This window comes from Lagenorhynchus albirostris, chromosome 1 (assembly GCF_949774975.1).
Source record: "Lagenorhynchus albirostris chromosome 1, mLagAlb1.1, whole genome shotgun sequence".
Classification (NCBI taxonomy): Eukaryota; Metazoa; Chordata; class Mammalia; order Artiodactyla; family Delphinidae; genus Lagenorhynchus; species Lagenorhynchus albirostris.
In genome coordinates, this window is record NC_083095.1 from 45,251,318 (window position 1) to 45,270,629 (window position 19,312).

Sequence of the window (19,312 nt, forward strand, 5' to 3'; positions counted from 1 at the left end):
TAAACTGTGTATAAGTGTCTGATAAGAAGGAAACAAAAAAGTTAATCATTACTTAAAATAATAATAGTAATAGTAAAAATAAAGTAAAGCTCTTCTACCTGAAGCAGGGGTGGTAGGTCTGAAACCCTAAATACTTGCCCCATCCTTTCTGTAACCCACACTACCTTCAGGACACAGTTTACCTTGCACAGAACCACAGAGAAGACCCAGAGCTCTAGTTAGAGAAGGTGTACAAGCAACAAACCTACCCTGTCTGAAGTTGCAATTAATGATTGTGCTCTAAATTATGTTGATCTAAGTGCTAATGAAATCTGTTAAAGCTCAACGAAAATCAAAACCAGTTTGAATAATAAGCATCCCTTTATTTGCTGACGTCATTACAAAAACCGATTACATTAGCAACAAAAAGTGTTTTCTTGAGTTGAAGTCAGAGGCAGTTGCTCCCCAAAATGTTAAGTAAAACAGTGTACAACATCTGTATTAAAATGTTAAATTTTACATTGTCTTTACCACTTTTGATCTTCTGAACAATTTTATTGAGCAAAATAAGATACAAGATTACATGTTTATTTTATTTTCAGGAATGTAAAGGTCTAATTATTCAAACAGTTTTTATTATAAAACTAAACTCTGAAGGTGTCTACAGAGTTGGCTTTTTTTCTCTCTCTTTAAATCAGTAGTCTAACAAGGATTAGAAAAGACAAAACTCTGTTCAGTGTTTCTGACAAAGTAGAAAGGGTGAAAACATAAATAAGGCTTTAATTTGGCAAAATATAATACAATGCCTTCTGTTATCCTTGAATGAACAGTTTCCCAATTACTTCACTCTGTAAAAGATCAGAAAGAAAGAAATTCATTTTAAAACAAAGAAACAAAAGGCAATCAGAAGACATCTGTCAAATACCAAAAGTACATATGCCATTTGATCTAGCATGGCCTTTTCAACTAAGATCAGAACAATTAATACTGATGGTAATCAAAAATAAGAGAAAAATCTCAGGATTCAGAAGGAGCTTCTGAAGGTGGATTTTTAAATATGTGAACCAAAATCTCAGACCAAAGTGAGAATAATACAGGGATTTAAAAATCCTATTTAGAAAACATTTAAGAGAACAACATTGGGAATCCATTTGTATTACTGTTCTACTCAAGAGACTGTAAAGCTAATAAGGTGAGTGAGCAGCACTGGAAAGAAACTGAAATTTACAACTCTCCCCCGGTGAATAAATAATTGAAGCTTCAGACAGAGATTTTCTAAGGTCTTTTGAAGCTTTCCAAGTCAGATAAAATGACTAAAGAAATTAAACTTCAAAAGCCATTAAAGAGATTAAAAGGACTTAACCATATGCAACATGTGAAGTCTGACTGGATCCTGGTTTGGAAAAAATAGCTAAAAAGATATTTCGGGTATAAGTGGGGACACAAATATGGGCTTTAAAATGGATGATATTAGAGCTACTGTTCTGGTCTTTTTGGATGTGACAGTGATACTATGGATTTGTAAGAGAATGTCTTTGTTCTTAAGAGATACATACTTAAGTGCTTAGGGGTAAAATGTCATATTATCTGAAAGTTACTTTCAAATGTGTTGACATCAACAAAATATGTATACACAAATAAAGAGATGAAGTAGCTGAAGGGTGTCAGTGTTATACACTATATATCCTTTCAACTTTTCATTAAGTGTGAAATTTTTCAAAATTAGAAAGTTGAGGGGAAAAGAAGCAATTAGAAAGTTAAAAAACAAAGTTATCACTGGCTATCATGTTCTCTAATTAAGACAAGATTAACAGCTAATCAGAAAGTCTACATAGCCCACTGGTACATTAAACTAAGAAGTGCTGTGTAAACACATTACACAAAATGAAAACCTGATCCATATGACAGTCAAGTGTAAAGTGTAGAAATAAAAGCTAGTTTTTGTCTGAAACATTAACTCTTACACTCCAATAGCACCAAAAAAGAACTTTTTCCTTTCAGAAACAAGAGAAAACCGTATCATGAAAGAATCTATTTGTTAAAGAGAGTAAGAAGGACACATATATACAAAACACATACACAAAATTTCACCTCAGTTTTTCCTGGATAACTTCAAGAGCCTCTCCAATTCAATACTGACAAACCAAATTACCAACTTTAGGAAAAAGCCAGAACTGAAGGAAGAAACTATAAGAAGCTGGCAATAAAGGATTAGACAGAATAAGGAGAAAGGAAAGCTGTGACAAGGATCAGAGCACATAGTGCTTGAATTAGGGAGAAGAAAAGTGCAGATTAAGAGCACAGGGCCTAGGCCCAGACCACCTTAATTTAAATCCCAGCTCACCCAGTTACTAGCTGTGTGACTTTGGGCAACTTACAGAACTTCTTTGGGTCTGCTGTAAAATGGGAATAAAAAAATAAGTAATAATATTAATCATCATCATCGTCACCATCATCCCTATCTATCTACTGCACTGGGTTGTTGTGAAAATTTAAATGAATGACCATGTGTTAGAAGCATGTTCGTTCTTAGAGGCACATTCATGAAGTGTCAGCTGTTAAAATCATCAGCCTCCTTCCACATGATTCCACAAACAGGTTCCAAGGTAAAAGATCCTGGGTGTTATAGTCTGAATGTTTGTGTCTCCCCCGTCCCCCGAAATTCCTATGTAGAGATTCTAACTCCCATGTAATGGTATTTGGAAGTGGGGTCTTTAGGAGATTCCACTGTCATGAATGGGATTAGTGCCCTTTTAAAAAGGACCCCAGAGAGCTCCCTTGCCCCTTTTGCCATGTGAGGACACAGAAAGAAAATGGCCATCTTTAAACCAGGAAGTGGGTCTCACCTGACAGAACCTACCGGTGCCTTGATCTTAGACTCCCCAGCCTCCAGAAATGTGAAAAATAAATGTCTGCTGCTTAAGCCACCCAATGTATGGGTTTTTTTTTATAGCAGCCCAAACAGACTAAGACATGGGGTGATAAAGTTTTCTGATATAGTCGGACATACACTTGGAACACTTAGAAGCCAGGCAGATATGAAATACAAGAAAAAGTAGGTATCTGGAAACAAAAAAGTATACTACAAAATACTACTGTTAACAATCCAAAGCTACAAAAACAATTACCTTAATTAAAAGGGGGACAGGCGGATGACAGCCTTCTGTTTGGGGAGGTGGCAGGGGTGGGGAGAGAAGGATAGCAGATGAGCAGGAAGACTTCCAGAAGAAAAGAAGGGTTAATGTTTTACAAATTATAAAATAGGGGCAAGACAAATGCCCCTACAACTCAAAGAAAGGCTAAGTTCTGTGTATTAGGATTTCGAAAACTAAATTACTATACATCATCTCTCTCATTTTTGTCTTTTAAAAATAGCTTTTCTCTTACTGAAAATGTACAGCATTATCTTAAACAATTCATATGTACTTGTAGTATATACTAAAAAGAAGTAAGATTCCTGGTAGGAAGGTAAATTGGTGCAGCCACTATGGAAAACAGTATGGAGGTTCTTCAAAAAACTAAAAATAGAGTTACCATATGCCAATCCCACTCCTGGTCATACAGCTGAAGAAAACTAATTAAAAATACATGCACCCCAATGTTCACAGAGGCACTATTTACAAGAGCCAAGACATGGAAGCAACCTAAGTGTCCATCAACAAGAAGACGTAGTATATACATACAATGGAATATTACTTGGCCATAAAATAGAATGAAATAATGCCATTTGCAGCAACATGGATGCAACTAGAGATTATCATACTAAGTGAAGTAAGTCAGAAAGAGAAAGACAAATACCATATGATATCACTTATATGTGGAACCTAAAATATAACACAAATGAACTTATTTACAAAGCAGAAACAGACTCACAGACATAGAAAATAAACATGGTTATCAAAGGGGAAAGGGGGCTGGGGGAGGGATAAACTGGGAGTCTGAGATTAGCAGATACAAACTACTATATATAAAACAAGATAAACAACAAGGTTCTACTGTATAGCACAGGGAACCTTATTCAATAAGGTTCAATATTCAACATATTGAATATTCAATATCTTGTAATAAACTATATGGAAAAGAATATGAAAAAGAATATATATATATGTATATATATAACTAAATCACTTTGCTGTACACCAGAAACTAAAACAATATTGTAAATTAACTATGCTTTAATTAAAAAAAAAAAAAACAGTAATAACATATACCTAAATAAAGCAGGGAAGAAAAAAAGATTCTTGACATCAGACATTAACCTATAAATTCTGATGATTAAGAAATCTGTATTTCCAATTTAATTATCTGGTAGTAATTTTAAAAGAGTTGACAAGAGGGAGAATACACTGAGCAAAAATGATGGCTGAAGTTAAAAACTCGAGGGTAACACAAACATTTAAAGGGCATAAAGAAGAGCTGTGGGAACCAAGAGATCCCTAAGGAGGGGTTATCACTGTCAGTGCTGGCTAGAACCTATGCAAGGAGAGAGTTCTCAAGTGCTGGTGGACCTCTAGCTTCATACAATCCATCTATCTTTCATGATACACTGCTGACCACTCAACCGCCCTTTCACTTGCCAAATTTGAAATTAAGTTCATCAGCTAACAAAAGAATGCTGAGTTATCTATCACTTAGGTGAGCTGTCTGCTAAACAACAGTTCAGCTGTGTTGCCAGGGTATATGTATTTCTTTTAACAAATTACACACTACATTTTTATAAATTAGGAAGAAAAAAGTCTGGAAAAATAAAAGTGTTACTACCAATGATCAGTGTAAGTCTCAAATTTAATATGATTAAGGCAAATGTGGAAACAGGCAAGCAAAAATGGTTCAGACCACATGTTTGAGAAGAAAAAGAAAATACTGAAGAACACTTTTGAGATGCTGGAGAGATACTACTGACAAGGTCTAAAGGCAAAGGGTAACAGGCCATCTTATAATTTTTTAGGTTCTCAGAAGCGAAACCCTTCCCTTAGAAAACAGAGGCCTAAGGACTGACCTCACCGTATTTAGAATAATTCACAACTATTTTCAGTATCTTATATGCAAAAGATGATCCTGTATTAGCTCTAGCAATTAGGAAATCATTAATGAATTACCTCAGCAAAAAAGGTTTCAACGGAATGGCAGAAAGAAGCCATTCTAGAGGAGATGGAGTAGTTAGTAGCATGAGACTGTGCGAATAGTTTCTTCTTTTAAGAATCTTTGTTAAACAGTGAAGTAAAAAAATTAGGGTGGTAATCTAAAGAAAGTGCAAAGTTAAAATAATATATTTGAGCATTTTTCAAGACTGAACAGAAGCAGTGAGTGGAGAGGACTGAAGATGTGGACTTCAGGACTGAAGCAGGACTGAAGATGTGGGAAGGAAAGTTGCCCTGGGAAGCAGGAAACGAGGTTATTTTCTAGTTTGGGGAAGAGTGGTCAGGTGGCAGAAATTTAACTCTAGGCAACTGAGAGGTCAGCTTACCAAGGATAAAAGATTAAGGTATAATTCTTTTTGCTGACAGGTTATAAGAATGAGTTGGGTTTATTTGAAAAGTCTTCTTAGAGGTAACTCACCTGAAATAGCATTTTAAAGGAGAGTGTATGCTAAGACAGGCCAGAGGACAATCATTCTACAAAAGTGAGACAGAATGCCCCTGTGACCAAGATGGAGGTCCATACCAACTTTTCCAGAGCACCTAACCTATCCTGAGGCCTTTGTATAACCTAAGAGTCTTAAGTTTGGGTTCTGAAAGGGACAATTAAGTGATGAGTTGCCCCCTGGCATTGCACAGGCCACCCTACTCATGTCCAGGACACCACGATTATTATAGAACAAACGGCTTCAAAAGAAGAATATCTAAAGTATTCAGTGCGTATCAGAACACCCTAATTACCCAAGGCATTGTGACTTAAGTCATTCTTGAAACAGGTAAAACCCAGGAATCAAATCAATCAACATGCATTTCCAGGTAATACGGTCAATAAAATTTTACAGCTTGGTTTGTTTATCTTCAGTTAAGACTCTCACTTCAGGAGTTAAAAAATGGATTTCTTTGATTACCCACAGCAAACTTAAATAAAATCCAGCTTCCAATGTAAAGAAACTGTGACGACTTGATTTTCAGTTCAGCATCTTACCTCAGTAAAAACATTATAGTCACTTTATTTTACCAAGTCATTAAAAAAAAAAAGAAATCACACAGATATTCTGCCAGAACTAAGATCAGGATAAACTAAAGAAACAGTTGCAGACATTATGGCAATGAACAAAACCTAGGTAAACAAGTTATGAGTCTGTTCTGTAAAAAGGTCAAAAGAGGCAAAGAAAAAGGGTTTTTACATGAAAACACTAATTGGAAAAGATATGTTCACTGCAGCATTATTCACAATAGTCAAGATATGGAAACAACCTAAGTGTCCACCAATGAATGAATGGATAGAGAAGATGTGGATGTGGTATGTATGTGTACATACACATACACACACACACACACACACACACACACACACACACACACACACACACACAGTGAACTACTTGGCCATAAAAAAAGAAGGAAATCCTGCCATTTGCAACAACATGGTTAGAACTTGGAGGTATTATGCTAAGTAAAATAAGTCAGATGGAGAAAGACAATATGATTTCACTCATATGTGGAATCTAAAATAAAACAAACAGACAAAACAAAAACAAACTCATAAAAGAGAATAGCTTAGTAGTTACCAGAGGGGAAGGGAGTTGGAGGGTGGACAAAATGGGAAAAGGAAGTCAACTGTATGGTTATAGATGGTAACTAGTCTTGTGGTGGTGATCACCTTGCAGTGTACACATGTATAATGCTATACTCATGAAACTTACATATTAAAAAAAAAAAAAAGATAAGGTATGTTTTTTTCTCCTCCAAGCTACAAGACCAAAAAATATGTACAAGATGGAAATAAAACTCCAAGAAAGCTATAAAGCTGTCATTTGGAGGTTCTGAGAGAGATAAAGAGGGAATATTTCCACTAGGGTAACAAGAGTTCCTATATTTAAAGTAAATACACACTATACATACATTCACACACACAGTATGTCAATTATCTATAGACAAACAGTAATACTTCAGTTATTCTTACCTAATACCTGATAGTGTTCTTTCTCCTTTGTGAGCTGTTGGTTTACTGCCTGAAGTAACTGCTGTAACTGTGTTACAGTCTGATTTAGACTTACAGACATTGTCTCCTTCTCAGAAGACTCCTAAAAAGAAGACAAGAAGAGATGAAAAACGCTGAGCACAAGAAAAAGGCATTTGCAACCAAAACCAAAAATAGTTTATTGCTGTTTTAAACACAAACAAAAAAATCTGAAAGATGATATGAAAACTGACAATAAAAACCACATAGCGCAATAGGGTTTGCTACCTAGCATGCAAATTAGTTTACATCAAAGAAAGTTATGTTATAAATGTTGTCACTAGGTTACAAAGGGAAAAATCTAGAATCGATGAATATCAGATATAAATCCATTTCTCCTTTCAGAAAAAAAATTGCAAGGAACCAAAGGAGAGTACATTCATAACAACAGAAAAATAACAGTTAACATATATTGAGCTCTTACTAAACTTGAAGCACTGTTTTAAGTGTTACCCACTATTCTAAGTGTTTTATATAGTAATTCATTTATTCTCTTCAACAATCCTACAAGATAGGTACTAATATCATTGCCTTTTACAGATGGAGCAACTAAAGCACAGAGAGGATAAAAAGTTTCCCCTAAGTCAGTCACACAGCTACTGAATAGAACCAGGATTCAACACAAGCAGCAGAGTCTACATTCTTAAGCAGTACACCATAATACCTTCCACCACAAACCTAAACATTAACATAATAATGTCTCACCAAGCTAAAGTGAAAACAAACATTAATAAGAACACTGCATTTCAGATAAGATACCTCAAAGAAAAAATAACCTTGAGTTAAGAATGCAACATAATTGATAGAAGCACATTAAAAAGGCATTTTTTTTAGGTAGAAATGGATCCTGTACATTTTTTATTCTTCACATAATTTACAAGGTAATCAGCGCAGAGATTTGGAGCTAAAGAAAATGCATACCGTTTCTGGGGAAACATCACTATTCTCAATAACAGTAGTGTCTCCAGCAGCTTTTACTATTTTTGACTGGATAAGATCCAGTGACTGTTGAGCCTGTGAGGAAAGCAATATGGAGTCCCTGAATAATACAACTGATAAATAAATATATACAAGAAAAAAAATGAGTGATTTTCTTACACTCATTATATTTTGTACAAAACTAAAGCTCTTCTCAAAATACAATGTAAAGCCAACCTGTTCCGTTTTTTCCCCCAAATCAAATAGCTTTCTCCCCCACCAGATTATAAAAACACATGCTCACCATTTTAAAAAGTTCAAACAATGCAGAAAATGTATAAAGAAATAAAAAGCAGAAATAAGCACAGTGATATTTAGGTTAACATTAGTCTAGATCAGAGGTCAGCCAAATCTAGCCACACACAGCCTGTTTTTGTAGAGCTCACAAGCTAAGATTGGTTTTTACATTTTTAAAGAGTCGTGCTAGACAAAAAAACAAAGAGTATATGAAAGAAACTATAGGTGGCCCACAAATCCTAAAACAGTTTGTGAGTTTGCTGACTCCTAGTCTAGATCCCTCTTTAGTGCATATATGTCCTAACAGAAAATTGGTAGAAAATGTTCTATAAATGGGCTTTTAACATACATGCTGTTTGACGAAGCATTTTCTTTTTACATGTCAATAAATATTTATGTGCATTTCCAATTCAGAGTTGCACAGTATTTCTATTACATAGATATGGTACAGTTCACTTTCAACTACTGTTGCCATTTTATGCCAAATAACACGGCATATCCATATCTTTGAGCACCTGTTTAATATCCTTAAAGTACCTCTTGAGAAAATAAACTGCTAGGCTAAAACTGCAAGTTTTATATTTTGTCCAGTGATCAAACATTCACGTTATCAAAATATAAATCAGATTGCTCAATCCTGACAATGTATCATATATCTAAGTCAGAGTTCTGAAACTTTTTTTAATAATTCACATTATTAATTTATCTTCATTCACAAAATAGCCCTTGTAAATGCCATTTTATAGAAGATAAACTTGAGACTTGCAAAGAGCAAATAATTGCCCCATGGTCACACAGCTCAGAAGTGGCAGCAGTAGGATTCAAACCTAATGAAACTTCTTAAGTTCACATTTTATCTACTGGTGACAACATCAAAGTAATCTGAAGCAACTCTAGATTCCTAGACTTTTGCATAACAATTATGATATAATCATACAGAACCAACAAATATTTCTTTCAACCTTTAAAAGAGTGGCAAATTTAATTGTTTTGCTAATGACTAGATCTGCTATAAACAATCTTAGCTCTAAAGCAGCTCTGATAAAAGCATTTATGAGTTACACTATTAAAAATCTCAAAACAGGGGCTTCCCTGGTGGCGCAGTGTTTGGGAGTCCGCCTGTCGATGCAGGGGACACAGGTTCGTGCCCCGGTCCAGGAAGACCCCACATGCCGCGGAGTGGCTGGGCCCGTGAGCCATGGCTGCTGAGCCTGCGCGTCCGGAGCCTGTGCTCCGCAACGGGAGAGGCCACAACAGTGAGAGGCCCGCGTACCACAAAAAAAAAAAACAAAACTCAAAACAGAATTACAAATAACTTGTCAACCTAACGCAAAGAATAAAAACTGTAATCCTAAAAATCACCCATCTACATGTGAGATTAAGAAAAACATATTTCTACAAAGAAATAAAGGGACGAATTTCTGAAACATCAGAGGTCTATATATACTTCTTTCACATTCATGAAGATCAAAAGAAACATACTTTGTAAATGACTATATAAGCAAATCCCAATAAAAAATATATAGATGTAACCAATTTTAAGAGTCACATCAACTGAATTCAAAATTTAATCTACACTTTACAAAGCAATTAATTATATAAATATGATGAAATGAAGAAGCGAATTAAGAATGGAAAAACAAGCCAAAAAGTCTAGTTCCAAATATGTAACTGTATAACAAACAGCTTAAATTTATAAACAAATTAATGTAATGATGTAAAAGAATGAATCCAGGGTTAGCAGTATGTCTGCTTAAGATTCAAGGTACAACATAATATGATGATATGGCATCTTCAGGACAAGCAGTGTCTTACCTTATGCAAGTCACCAGCTACCTTCTGTCTTTCACTTTGTTCAGTTCTAAGTTTTCCAAGTGTTTCATTTAACTGCTTCTTTAACTGTAAAAATACAGGAACACCACAATTAATTCACATCCTTCTCTGATTCCTTCTTTGATTATGCTGAGACCTCTAGGACTGAAGAATGAATGAGAAAGAATGGGCTCGCTAACAGTTATTATGCACAGTGGATTAGCCAATATGCTGCACCAGATGTACAGAAAAGCTAAGAAGTGGAGGTTCCAATCTGTAAAGCTAAACATAAGAAAAGCTACAAAACCAACTAGAGTTGAGAGTAGAAAACTGCAAATGTAAAAACAAAACCATCAAATTCCAGTAGATTATTTTTTTAAAGTATTACTATTCACTATTCATAGGGCAGTTCATTCGCATTTATTTCAAATTAAAAGGCAAGTCATAAGAAATTTTACTAGTTTTTACATGTTTAAAGGCTTTCTTAACCTATATAGTTCAGTTAAGAAGAATCAATTGTGTAATATTTTTAATAAAAACATTGAACAGAAGATTACAAATCCAGTAAAATGAAATCTTCAAAAATTTAAATGTCACTCATCCTTTAAGATGTCACTAGAAAGATAAGTGCAAGACCACACTGGCCTAACTATACCAACAAGGCATGTCTTAATATATACATCTCAACCAACTTGTTGAAACAGTTATAAAGCTCTATTAAACTCTAGAGCTAATACATAGTAACTGTTCTCTTAGTAACTATTCTGATTACATAAGAATGAGGGAAATGGACTCACTGACAAAAGATAACTTTTTCTTATTAAACTCATCAAGTTAATTATGTCTCTCACCCACAGGCACAACATTCCAAACAGTTCTGGAAACCCAAAAGGGGGAAATATAAGACACTGACATTTCGAACATGTAGAGAGAATTAGTGCAGGATATTCCATTTGGAAATTTTATTTTGGGAACTCTATCCCAAATGCTTCAGTTCTTGCTCCTTTACTTAACTCTGATTTCACACATCAGAGAGGTTATTCCTTTGGCCCAGGAACACACAATGTATAAGCAAACAAAATTATTTTAATATATCTTAAAATGTGGCAACAGTTACCCTGAGCAAAAAGCAAACAGGAAGATTAAAATGAAGACTGCAAACTCAAGGCAAAAAAATTTTAAATATCACTCAAAATGACCTCTTGACAGAAGTAAAGGGTCAAAATGTACAAAGAGAGCATTAGACTGAATGGAGACTCAACCATAATCCTGTGGGTTTGATGCTGCACTGGAGTCAGCCACAAAGCATCAAAGTTAAAAGTAAAATCTCCAACAACTGTAGGTGGAAGTGGGTTTTTAAAAAACACATTACAGGGGCTTCCCTGGTGGCGCAGTGGTTCAGAGTCCGCCTGCCAATGCAGGGGACACGGGTTCATGCCCCGGCCCGGGAGGATCCCACATGCCGCGGAGTGGCTGGGCCCGTGAGCCATGGCCGCTTAGCCTGCGCATCCGGAGCCTGTGCTCCGCAACGGGAGAGGCCACAACAGTGAGAGGCCCACGTACCACAAAAAAAAAAAAAAACAAAAAACACATTACAGGATAAGCATATCACTTAAAGCTGTTGCATATCACAGTACCAATTTGTGCAATGTATAGCAAACGTATGCATAAAACCTTAATTGAATCATTCCCACACTGCAGTGGGAATGATTCAATTAAGGTAAAATAAAGGTAAATTTTATTTCAAAAATAGAAAGGGGCGTGTGTGTGTGTGTGTGTGTGTGTCGGGGTGCGGACTCTGTGTACATTTCATAGAGAGCTCTACTCTGAAAATTGATTCCCATAAATCACTGCTGTAACACTGCTTAACATGAATGAGTTAAGAAATTTTCTTTGGTACATACAGCAGTGCTAAAAGAAAATCCCAAACTTGGCAGCGTTAACTTATAGTAAGGAGAAAACTGTCTTACTGCAATTGTACTAGAGTTCATTCAAGTACTTTTTTTTTTTTTTTGCGGTATGCGGGCCTCTCACTGTTGTGGCCTCTCCCGTTGCGGAGCACAGGTTCCGGACACGCAGGCTCAGCGGCCATGGCTCACGGGCCTAGCCGCTCCGCGGCATGTGGGATCTTCCCGGACTGGGGCACGAACCCATGTCCCCTGCATCAGCAGGCGGACTCTCAACCACTGCACCACCAGGGAAGCCCCATTCAAGTACTTTTTAAAAATCTAATCATATTCTTAAGTTTTAAAAGTCACAGATAGACATAATGATTACTGTTTCAAACATACAATAAGATAGTCATGTTTATTTAAAAAACAAGCCTGCCTCAGTGTAAATTTTCAGAAAATTTAAGAATGGGAATACAGGGTACTCTGTCTTTATACAACACTTAACTAACTTTGAGTCTGTAGTTTTCGGATTATTATGCTCTGAATGATAAGACGATGATAAAGAATTCCACAAGCTTTTTGTTATCTATAATGTGTAGAAAGGCCAGTTAAAATAAGAAGCTACATTGGATCGTTGCCCTTGAATGAAGAATATGTATCTTCCACCTTCAATAATCTCCTTCCAGGTTAGAAAATAAGAGGCTCAGTTAACTATGGTAACTCTCAGAAGAGAATCTTTGCAACTCAGCCAGTCTTTGTCTGTTTGTTTCATTTCTTTATTCACTGAAAATAATGCTGTTGAAGAAATTTGGTTTTATAAAACACAGAAAATTCTGAAAAAGAGTTGCAAGCCAAACATGCCATTGTTAGGAGCTAAGAAAAGAAGGATCATCTTAGGAATCAAGAAAAGACAGACCATCTTGAGTCATCAGAATATGAAGATTATCTTAAACTTATAAAAATGCCAAGCTAAAGGTGTTAGCAAGGAGAAGAAGTCTGGATGGTTTCTCCACATGTCAACACAAGTGTTTTCAGAGCCTACTTGATACCCCGTGGAGAACAAGCTTCTTACCAAATTTAGCTCTTCATTCTGTCTTACTGCTTCAGAATATGAATCATCAAGTTTTTTCTGCAATTCAGTCAACAGATCTTTCAGCTGCAATGAAGTTTAGAGTTTAAGATTGATTTCCTTATGATATCCCATGTTTGTATGCTACTTGGAAGCTCTGCCAGAAACAACTTACACTGAAATATTTTATCACTGTTATAAATTTAACTTAAATTGAGAAGGTTGAAAAAAATTCTATCATAAGTACCTCTCTGACTTCCGTAACATAGGTAGATCGTTCCATTTCTGCCTTCTCTAGCTCCATTTCCAAATGCTCTTGTTCTCTTCTCAGCTAGCAGTGCAACAAAGAAGGAAAAGTTAAGAGCCATATTTAAGAGGCTTCCCTACAATGAAAAGTTATGACACTTATGAATATAAAACTATACCATCTGAAACACTACTCAAGATATTCTTAAAGGCGTAACAACCACATCATAAGACAAAAGAAATCTTAAAACACAGCTTGTAAGACAATCCTTAATGCTAAAAAATGAGTCCATAGGTTACAAGTCAAATGGTGAGATAACATACATTTTCAATATCTTTATTTTCTCTTCTTAATCGCTCTAGCTCTTGCTCCGAAGATGTGAATGACAACTGCATCTGAAATGTGAAATAATTACATGACCAAGTTAAACCACCAAGGATACAGAGGCTTTTCTATCTTGTAGAATTTTAATCAATTAGACACTTACAGGTTTTTTTTATGTATCTCACTTAAAGCCATAACTGAATTTTAAAAGATCTTAAAAATTAGAGTGTCACATTTAACTTGATTTAAACTGTGGTCAAAACCTACCCCATTTGCATGGTATTATATTAGGTCCAGTTAATTGTTAATTAACTGTAATTAACAATAATCAGCTGTACTTAATCCCCAAATGCATTAATATAGAATACCATCAGCAACCCCAGATTCTGCATAGGTCAGTCCAGGAAAACAAGTGAGCAAGAGATGGCACTCTTTACCACACCCAAGTACTACTACGCCATTCTATATGAGCATCCAAGATACCAGATTCTGGTATCTGTGGAGACTCCTGGAACTAATTCCTTGATGGATATGGAGGGACAACTGTAAACAGAAGAAAAACTAAGACTACAAAATAATATTCAAGTCCCGTGAACAGAAGAAGGACTTACTTTTTCTTGAATACTATATCATGAGTCACATATCTGTGTTTTAAAACTTATTGTGAACACCAAATTCTTTGCCTTATGCTATCACATTGTGGTTCTTTAACTTCCAAAGCACTCTGCACTCTGTATCATTACTCTTTAGTCATACCCTAAACCAGTGAGTCTCAAGCGTCAGTGGGTATCAGAATCATTCGGGGGCCTCTTTAAAACACAGACTGCTAACCCCACAGCTTCACATTCGGTAAGCCTTGGGGGGGCCCAAACAATGTGCGTCTCTAACAAGTTCCCACGTGACGCTAACGCTGCGCGTCCAGGGCCCACACTGTGAGAACCACTACTCTAAGCTTTTTTTTTTTTTAAATCGTTCACACATCCCTTTTATTTTTTTTCCCCTAAGCTCTTCGTTTTTAAATACCTGTTTAATAGTCTTTTGTGATTCATCGACCTTAACTTTCCATTTATTCTCTTCTTGCTCCACACTTCTCTGTAGTTTCTGTAAAATTCCTTCCTATAAACAAAAGTATAGTTGTTCTGAAAACTTCATGTTCTAATACCAAGATAAACTATTTAAGCAACTAAGTAATGTTAATAATTATTTTAAAATGTAGGTTAAAAATCATTTCCTACTGTTTCTGCAAGGACAGATTTGTATTTTTCACACTCTAGCTGTAACAATGTGTGCATTTCATCAGCTTCTTTCAACTTGTGCTCTAAAACCTGCAAATAAAATAAAGAAAAATTCTCTAGTTTAGTTTTACCAGAAAGTTTTGTACTTCAAATTTGTTTCAGTACTTAATGGTATATTATACAAACGGTTTCTGTTTTATTATTAATTATTACATTTCAATCTTCTTAAGTAACAATGAAGTTTAATTACCTTTTTTATGGTCATTTGATTTTCCTAATAAAACTCTTAGAGTCTGTTTAATACAAAATATATCACACAATTTTGTAATAAATAGGCTTGTCACTCTTTAATGAGACAGTAAATCAAAGCAGATCCACATGTGAAGTAAGATCACAATGCCATGGGAAGGAAATTTTATTCATGCCACTTGAGAGACAAAAAAAGTTAATTTCCCAAATTTCAGTAGTCAAGGATAAAAATACATCTAGGCTCTGAATACTCTTAAGTAATGTATTTGGGGATACATTAGCAAACCAGTCAGTTTCTACCTATCAACTGATCTTTACTTTCTAAACCCAAGCTAAAAAGAGAGCAACAGACAGTTAAATATTCAGTTTTAGAAATGACTAAGATAACAGAGTTAAACGAGAAACATCAGCTTTGTACACAAATCAAACACAGGGAAGACTTAATACCATTTCCACCAAAATGTACACAAAAATGAAACCACCTTCTTATACTTTCTGAAAAGATCACTATTCTACTCATAATATAGCCTTTATCTTTCCCAAGCTTATAAAGACAAATTCTGATTTACTTCTTTTTTCTGTGTTTCTTTAAAATATAAATACTTCACTTCATGAACTAACCTTAACCTCTTCTGAACCTGAAGTTCCAGCCACACATTCTTTTGCCCTCTTTTCAAATCCATGCAACCATTCACTATAACTCTGTGGAGAAGAAAAGTCAAAACAACCAATTTCAAAAAATACCTAAATGAAATAAGTAAGTATTTTAAATAACCAAATTAGAAGATTATAAAAGAAATCTATATAGACAAATACCATCCTTCTGGAAATTTCAAAGAAGAATAGAATTGTTACATAAGTTGTACGTGACCCAGCCTTGAACATAAACACTAAAAATATGCCTATGTACTACCACAAAATCAAATTTAAATTTATTTACCCTGTCCTAGGATATGTGCAACTGAATTCTGGACATACAGGTAGAAGATCTGGGCTCAAACCAGCCTCTACCACTTACTAGTGCTAGGACTAATAGATTCAGTATTTAAGACAGAGAAAGCCTAGAATGAATAATTTTTCAAACTTTTTTTCAGGTGAACCAGTTCTCAAAAACTGAACTCATAAACTAAAAGTTCAATTGAGATACTGTAGTGAAAAGATTTCAGATTCTGTGAAGGTGCTCCAGGGATTGTGAAAATACTTCAAAATAAATATGTATTATGAAGCATTTTTTAAATCATAATGAGAGATAAGAATACACAAACATTTGTGTGTTTAAAACCAACAAAAACTCTATTTGTACTGAAAGGTCAGCTGATGCAAACACAAGGCATTATTATAATTTTAGTCATTATTCCACATTTCAGAATAAATTATTCTAGATTTTTGATGATTCTTGTCTGAATTTTAAACTCTGATAGAGAGTATTTGTTAGATACTTTAAAGCAAATTTCCTCTTATTCCTCTTTTAAGTCTTTGGTTTGGTTTAATTCAAGACAAAAAGAACACACATGAAATTTCTATTAATTGCTCTAATTAAAAGTTTTACTTATGTGGCTGAATCAGGATTCTCTATACTCTATCAAATAAAAAACAAAACTGGACGCTGAGATCACCCTGTAGTACAGTACCCCGTAGTACATTTTAGTCAAAAAAGCCTCTCCATTTAAAAACAAAATTACATTCTCACATCATAAATCTGAATGATGACAAAATGATACTATTAAAATCCTACTTAGCTTCAAATACTGGGATTCAATATAAATTAAATTCAGATTTAGATGCTTAAAGTATGTAAGCCTCTCTTCAATCCAGGTCATATAGTTTAGATCACTCCTCTGCTGATTTTCTTAGCAAAAAAGCAATAGAAAACAGTTTAAAAAAATTACTTCATGTATAAAAGCCCTTTTATATCTACTGACTATATTAACAATATTAAATTTAATTATTATCTTAAGGTAAATAGTTTATTATCCATCATATTTCTAAAAATTTTAAATGCTAGACCCTAGGTAGCACATAAAAAGCTTAATATATTTCTTCAATACAGACTACACGCAGAAGTATTCAACTTTTAACAAGTGGATGAACAAAAGCCAAATATCATCATTCATGTCTTATGGTGATTTATAAATATTTATAGTGTCAAAAAGGTCTGGTGGTTGAAGGTGGGTAATATTGCTGTTAAGAATGAATGTTACATTAAAAAGAATTTTTAATTCTGGTGATCTTATACAATCTTTAAAGAAGAGAAACACAAATTATTAACTCTTTTGGCTCATAAAATACTGCCAAATAAATCCTGCAATTCTATTTCCACTAATAAAATATAAAGTAGGAATAAAGAAATAAAAACGGCTTATGGTCACAAAGGAAAAAATATGAAGTATATGCAGAGCAACCCTTTCTCCTAGGTTCAATGTAAGAACAGTACTAGAACTGACAATTTATTCATATTGCCCAGCACAGGTTATTTCATCAGCTCAACCCGTATCTACTAAGCTGATCAAACCTGAATATATCCTCAACAGTTACAACAGAAACAAAAGAATTTTTGCTTCTTGTGCAAGTTAGACGCAGACGATATGTAGATAAAACCGAAGAGAGCAAGCAGCTAACTCAGACTGCACAGAAAACAGGCCATGACGTCTACTTACATCACACCTGGCACCTACAGCCCTCTCCTTGAGAAATACCCTGATTCCAAGTTTGGGGCAGGAAGTGTACACAATAAATCAGGAACAACTTGTCACACCACAAAGCAAAGAAGCTACCAAAGTTTAGCAGTGCTGTGTCAAAAGGATTTGGTAGCCAGCCTAAATAAGCTCCAACGGGCCAAAGAAGCAAAAGCAGACATGATGGATCTCCTAATGGAAGTACACAACACTGGCCATGAAGTAGTCTTGCCTCTACCCATCCTAACCCTGAAGTGTTGAGCCTGAATTTAATCAGGCCTCCACTGACTACCAATTTATAGGATACACAAAGGACAGAGGAACATACTGACATTACTGGGATGCAGTCAGCTAAATCCAGACTGGGAAACTGCATATGAAACCACTACATTAAAAAAAAAAAAAAGGGTGGGCGAGGGGGTGTGCTGACAAATAAAAGGGAACCCGTGGAATAAAGATAATCCAAAAGATGTCTTAAATCAATCACAGGTTGACCTTATTTGAGTCCTGACTAAAACAAACTACAATAAGTAGTTATTATTTCATTAAAATACATTATATGACAACTAAAAAATCCAAATATTGACTAGATGTATGACATAAAGAATTTTTTTAAAATATAATAGTATTTTCTTAAAGGAATCCTTATATTTTAGAAATATTTACAAATGAAATGCTCTGATGTTTGACTTCCTTCAAAATAACAGAGGAAGTACAGGGCTAGAAGTAAAACAAGACCGTGCATCAAGGCATGCGATATACTGGTAATGGCTGAAGTGAGATACTGGTTTACCTGGCTCATTACGCTCCTCTCTCTGCTTCTGACTATACATACATACAACTTCCCACTAAAAGAGAAAAGGACCTGTGCCACCATTTTAGTGCCCTCAAGTATTCACTGTATTAATTCTCTGAACGGAGGGAACTTTTCTCTCCCATTTAAAACACATACAACCTCAAATAAAGCAAGTTGTTCTATATCATCTTTAAGACTTTTGCTTGAAGCAAGTTGTTCTATATCATCTTTAAGACTTTTGCTTGAAGAAGTTAACAGATGACCAAAATCTTAAGTTATGAAATAAAAATAGCCTGGTTCTTAGTATTAAATACATTTAAAAATAAAGTGTTCCTAAAACTAAGAAGGAATCACTTAAAATTAAGTTCTATTTTGAATAAAGCCATTAAGAACATTACTGATTTATTAACCACTATTGACTTAGGAAGAAATATTTCTTTCCCAAATATGATGTTTATGATCCTCTAAATAATGTCTCATATGCAAATTTTATAGATTACAACAAAGTATCAACTGAAAAAACATAAATGTCTTTGAACCAAGTTATTGATTTTAACTACTCAAAACACCCTAGGTTAAAAATGAGAAAGACTGAGGGATCAGTGCACCCTAAAACCAAGTGCAGAGTGCAAATGCTGCTTATTCACAACTTCCTTGA

The 19,312-nt window shown here is 34.9% G+C and overlaps 1 protein-coding gene across 7 annotated transcripts in view; it reads right to left on the minus strand.

Moving 5' to 3' along the window:
- Positions 1–341: 341 nt before the first annotated feature.
- KTN1 (kinectin 1) overlaps positions 342–19,312 on the minus strand; it is a 118,933-nt gene continuing 99,962 nt past the window's right edge. For 4 of the 7 annotated variants that reach the window (XM_060142177.1, XM_060142167.1, XM_060142148.1 and 1 more), the window contains 10 exons: positions 15,805–15,885; positions 14,935–15,024; positions 14,723–14,815; positions 13,699–13,770; positions 13,376–13,459; positions 13,132–13,215; positions 10,171–10,254; positions 8,062–8,154; positions 7,084–7,204; positions 342–827 (listed from right to left, as the gene is read on the minus strand). In XM_060142177.1, coding sequence (XP_059998160.1) covers positions 823–827; positions 7,084–7,204; positions 8,062–8,154; positions 10,171–10,254; positions 13,132–13,215; positions 13,376–13,459; positions 13,699–13,770; positions 14,723–14,815; positions 14,935–15,024; positions 15,805–15,885 — 807 coding nt within the window. In that variant the 3' untranslated portion in view covers positions 342–822. The remainder of the gene's footprint in view (positions 828–7,083; positions 7,205–8,061; positions 8,155–10,170; positions 10,255–13,131; positions 13,216–13,375; positions 13,460–13,698; positions 13,771–14,722; positions 14,816–14,934; positions 15,025–15,804; positions 15,886–19,312) is intronic. The other 3 variants (XM_060142182.1, XM_060142172.1, XM_060142160.1) reach the window with 1 other exon arrangement.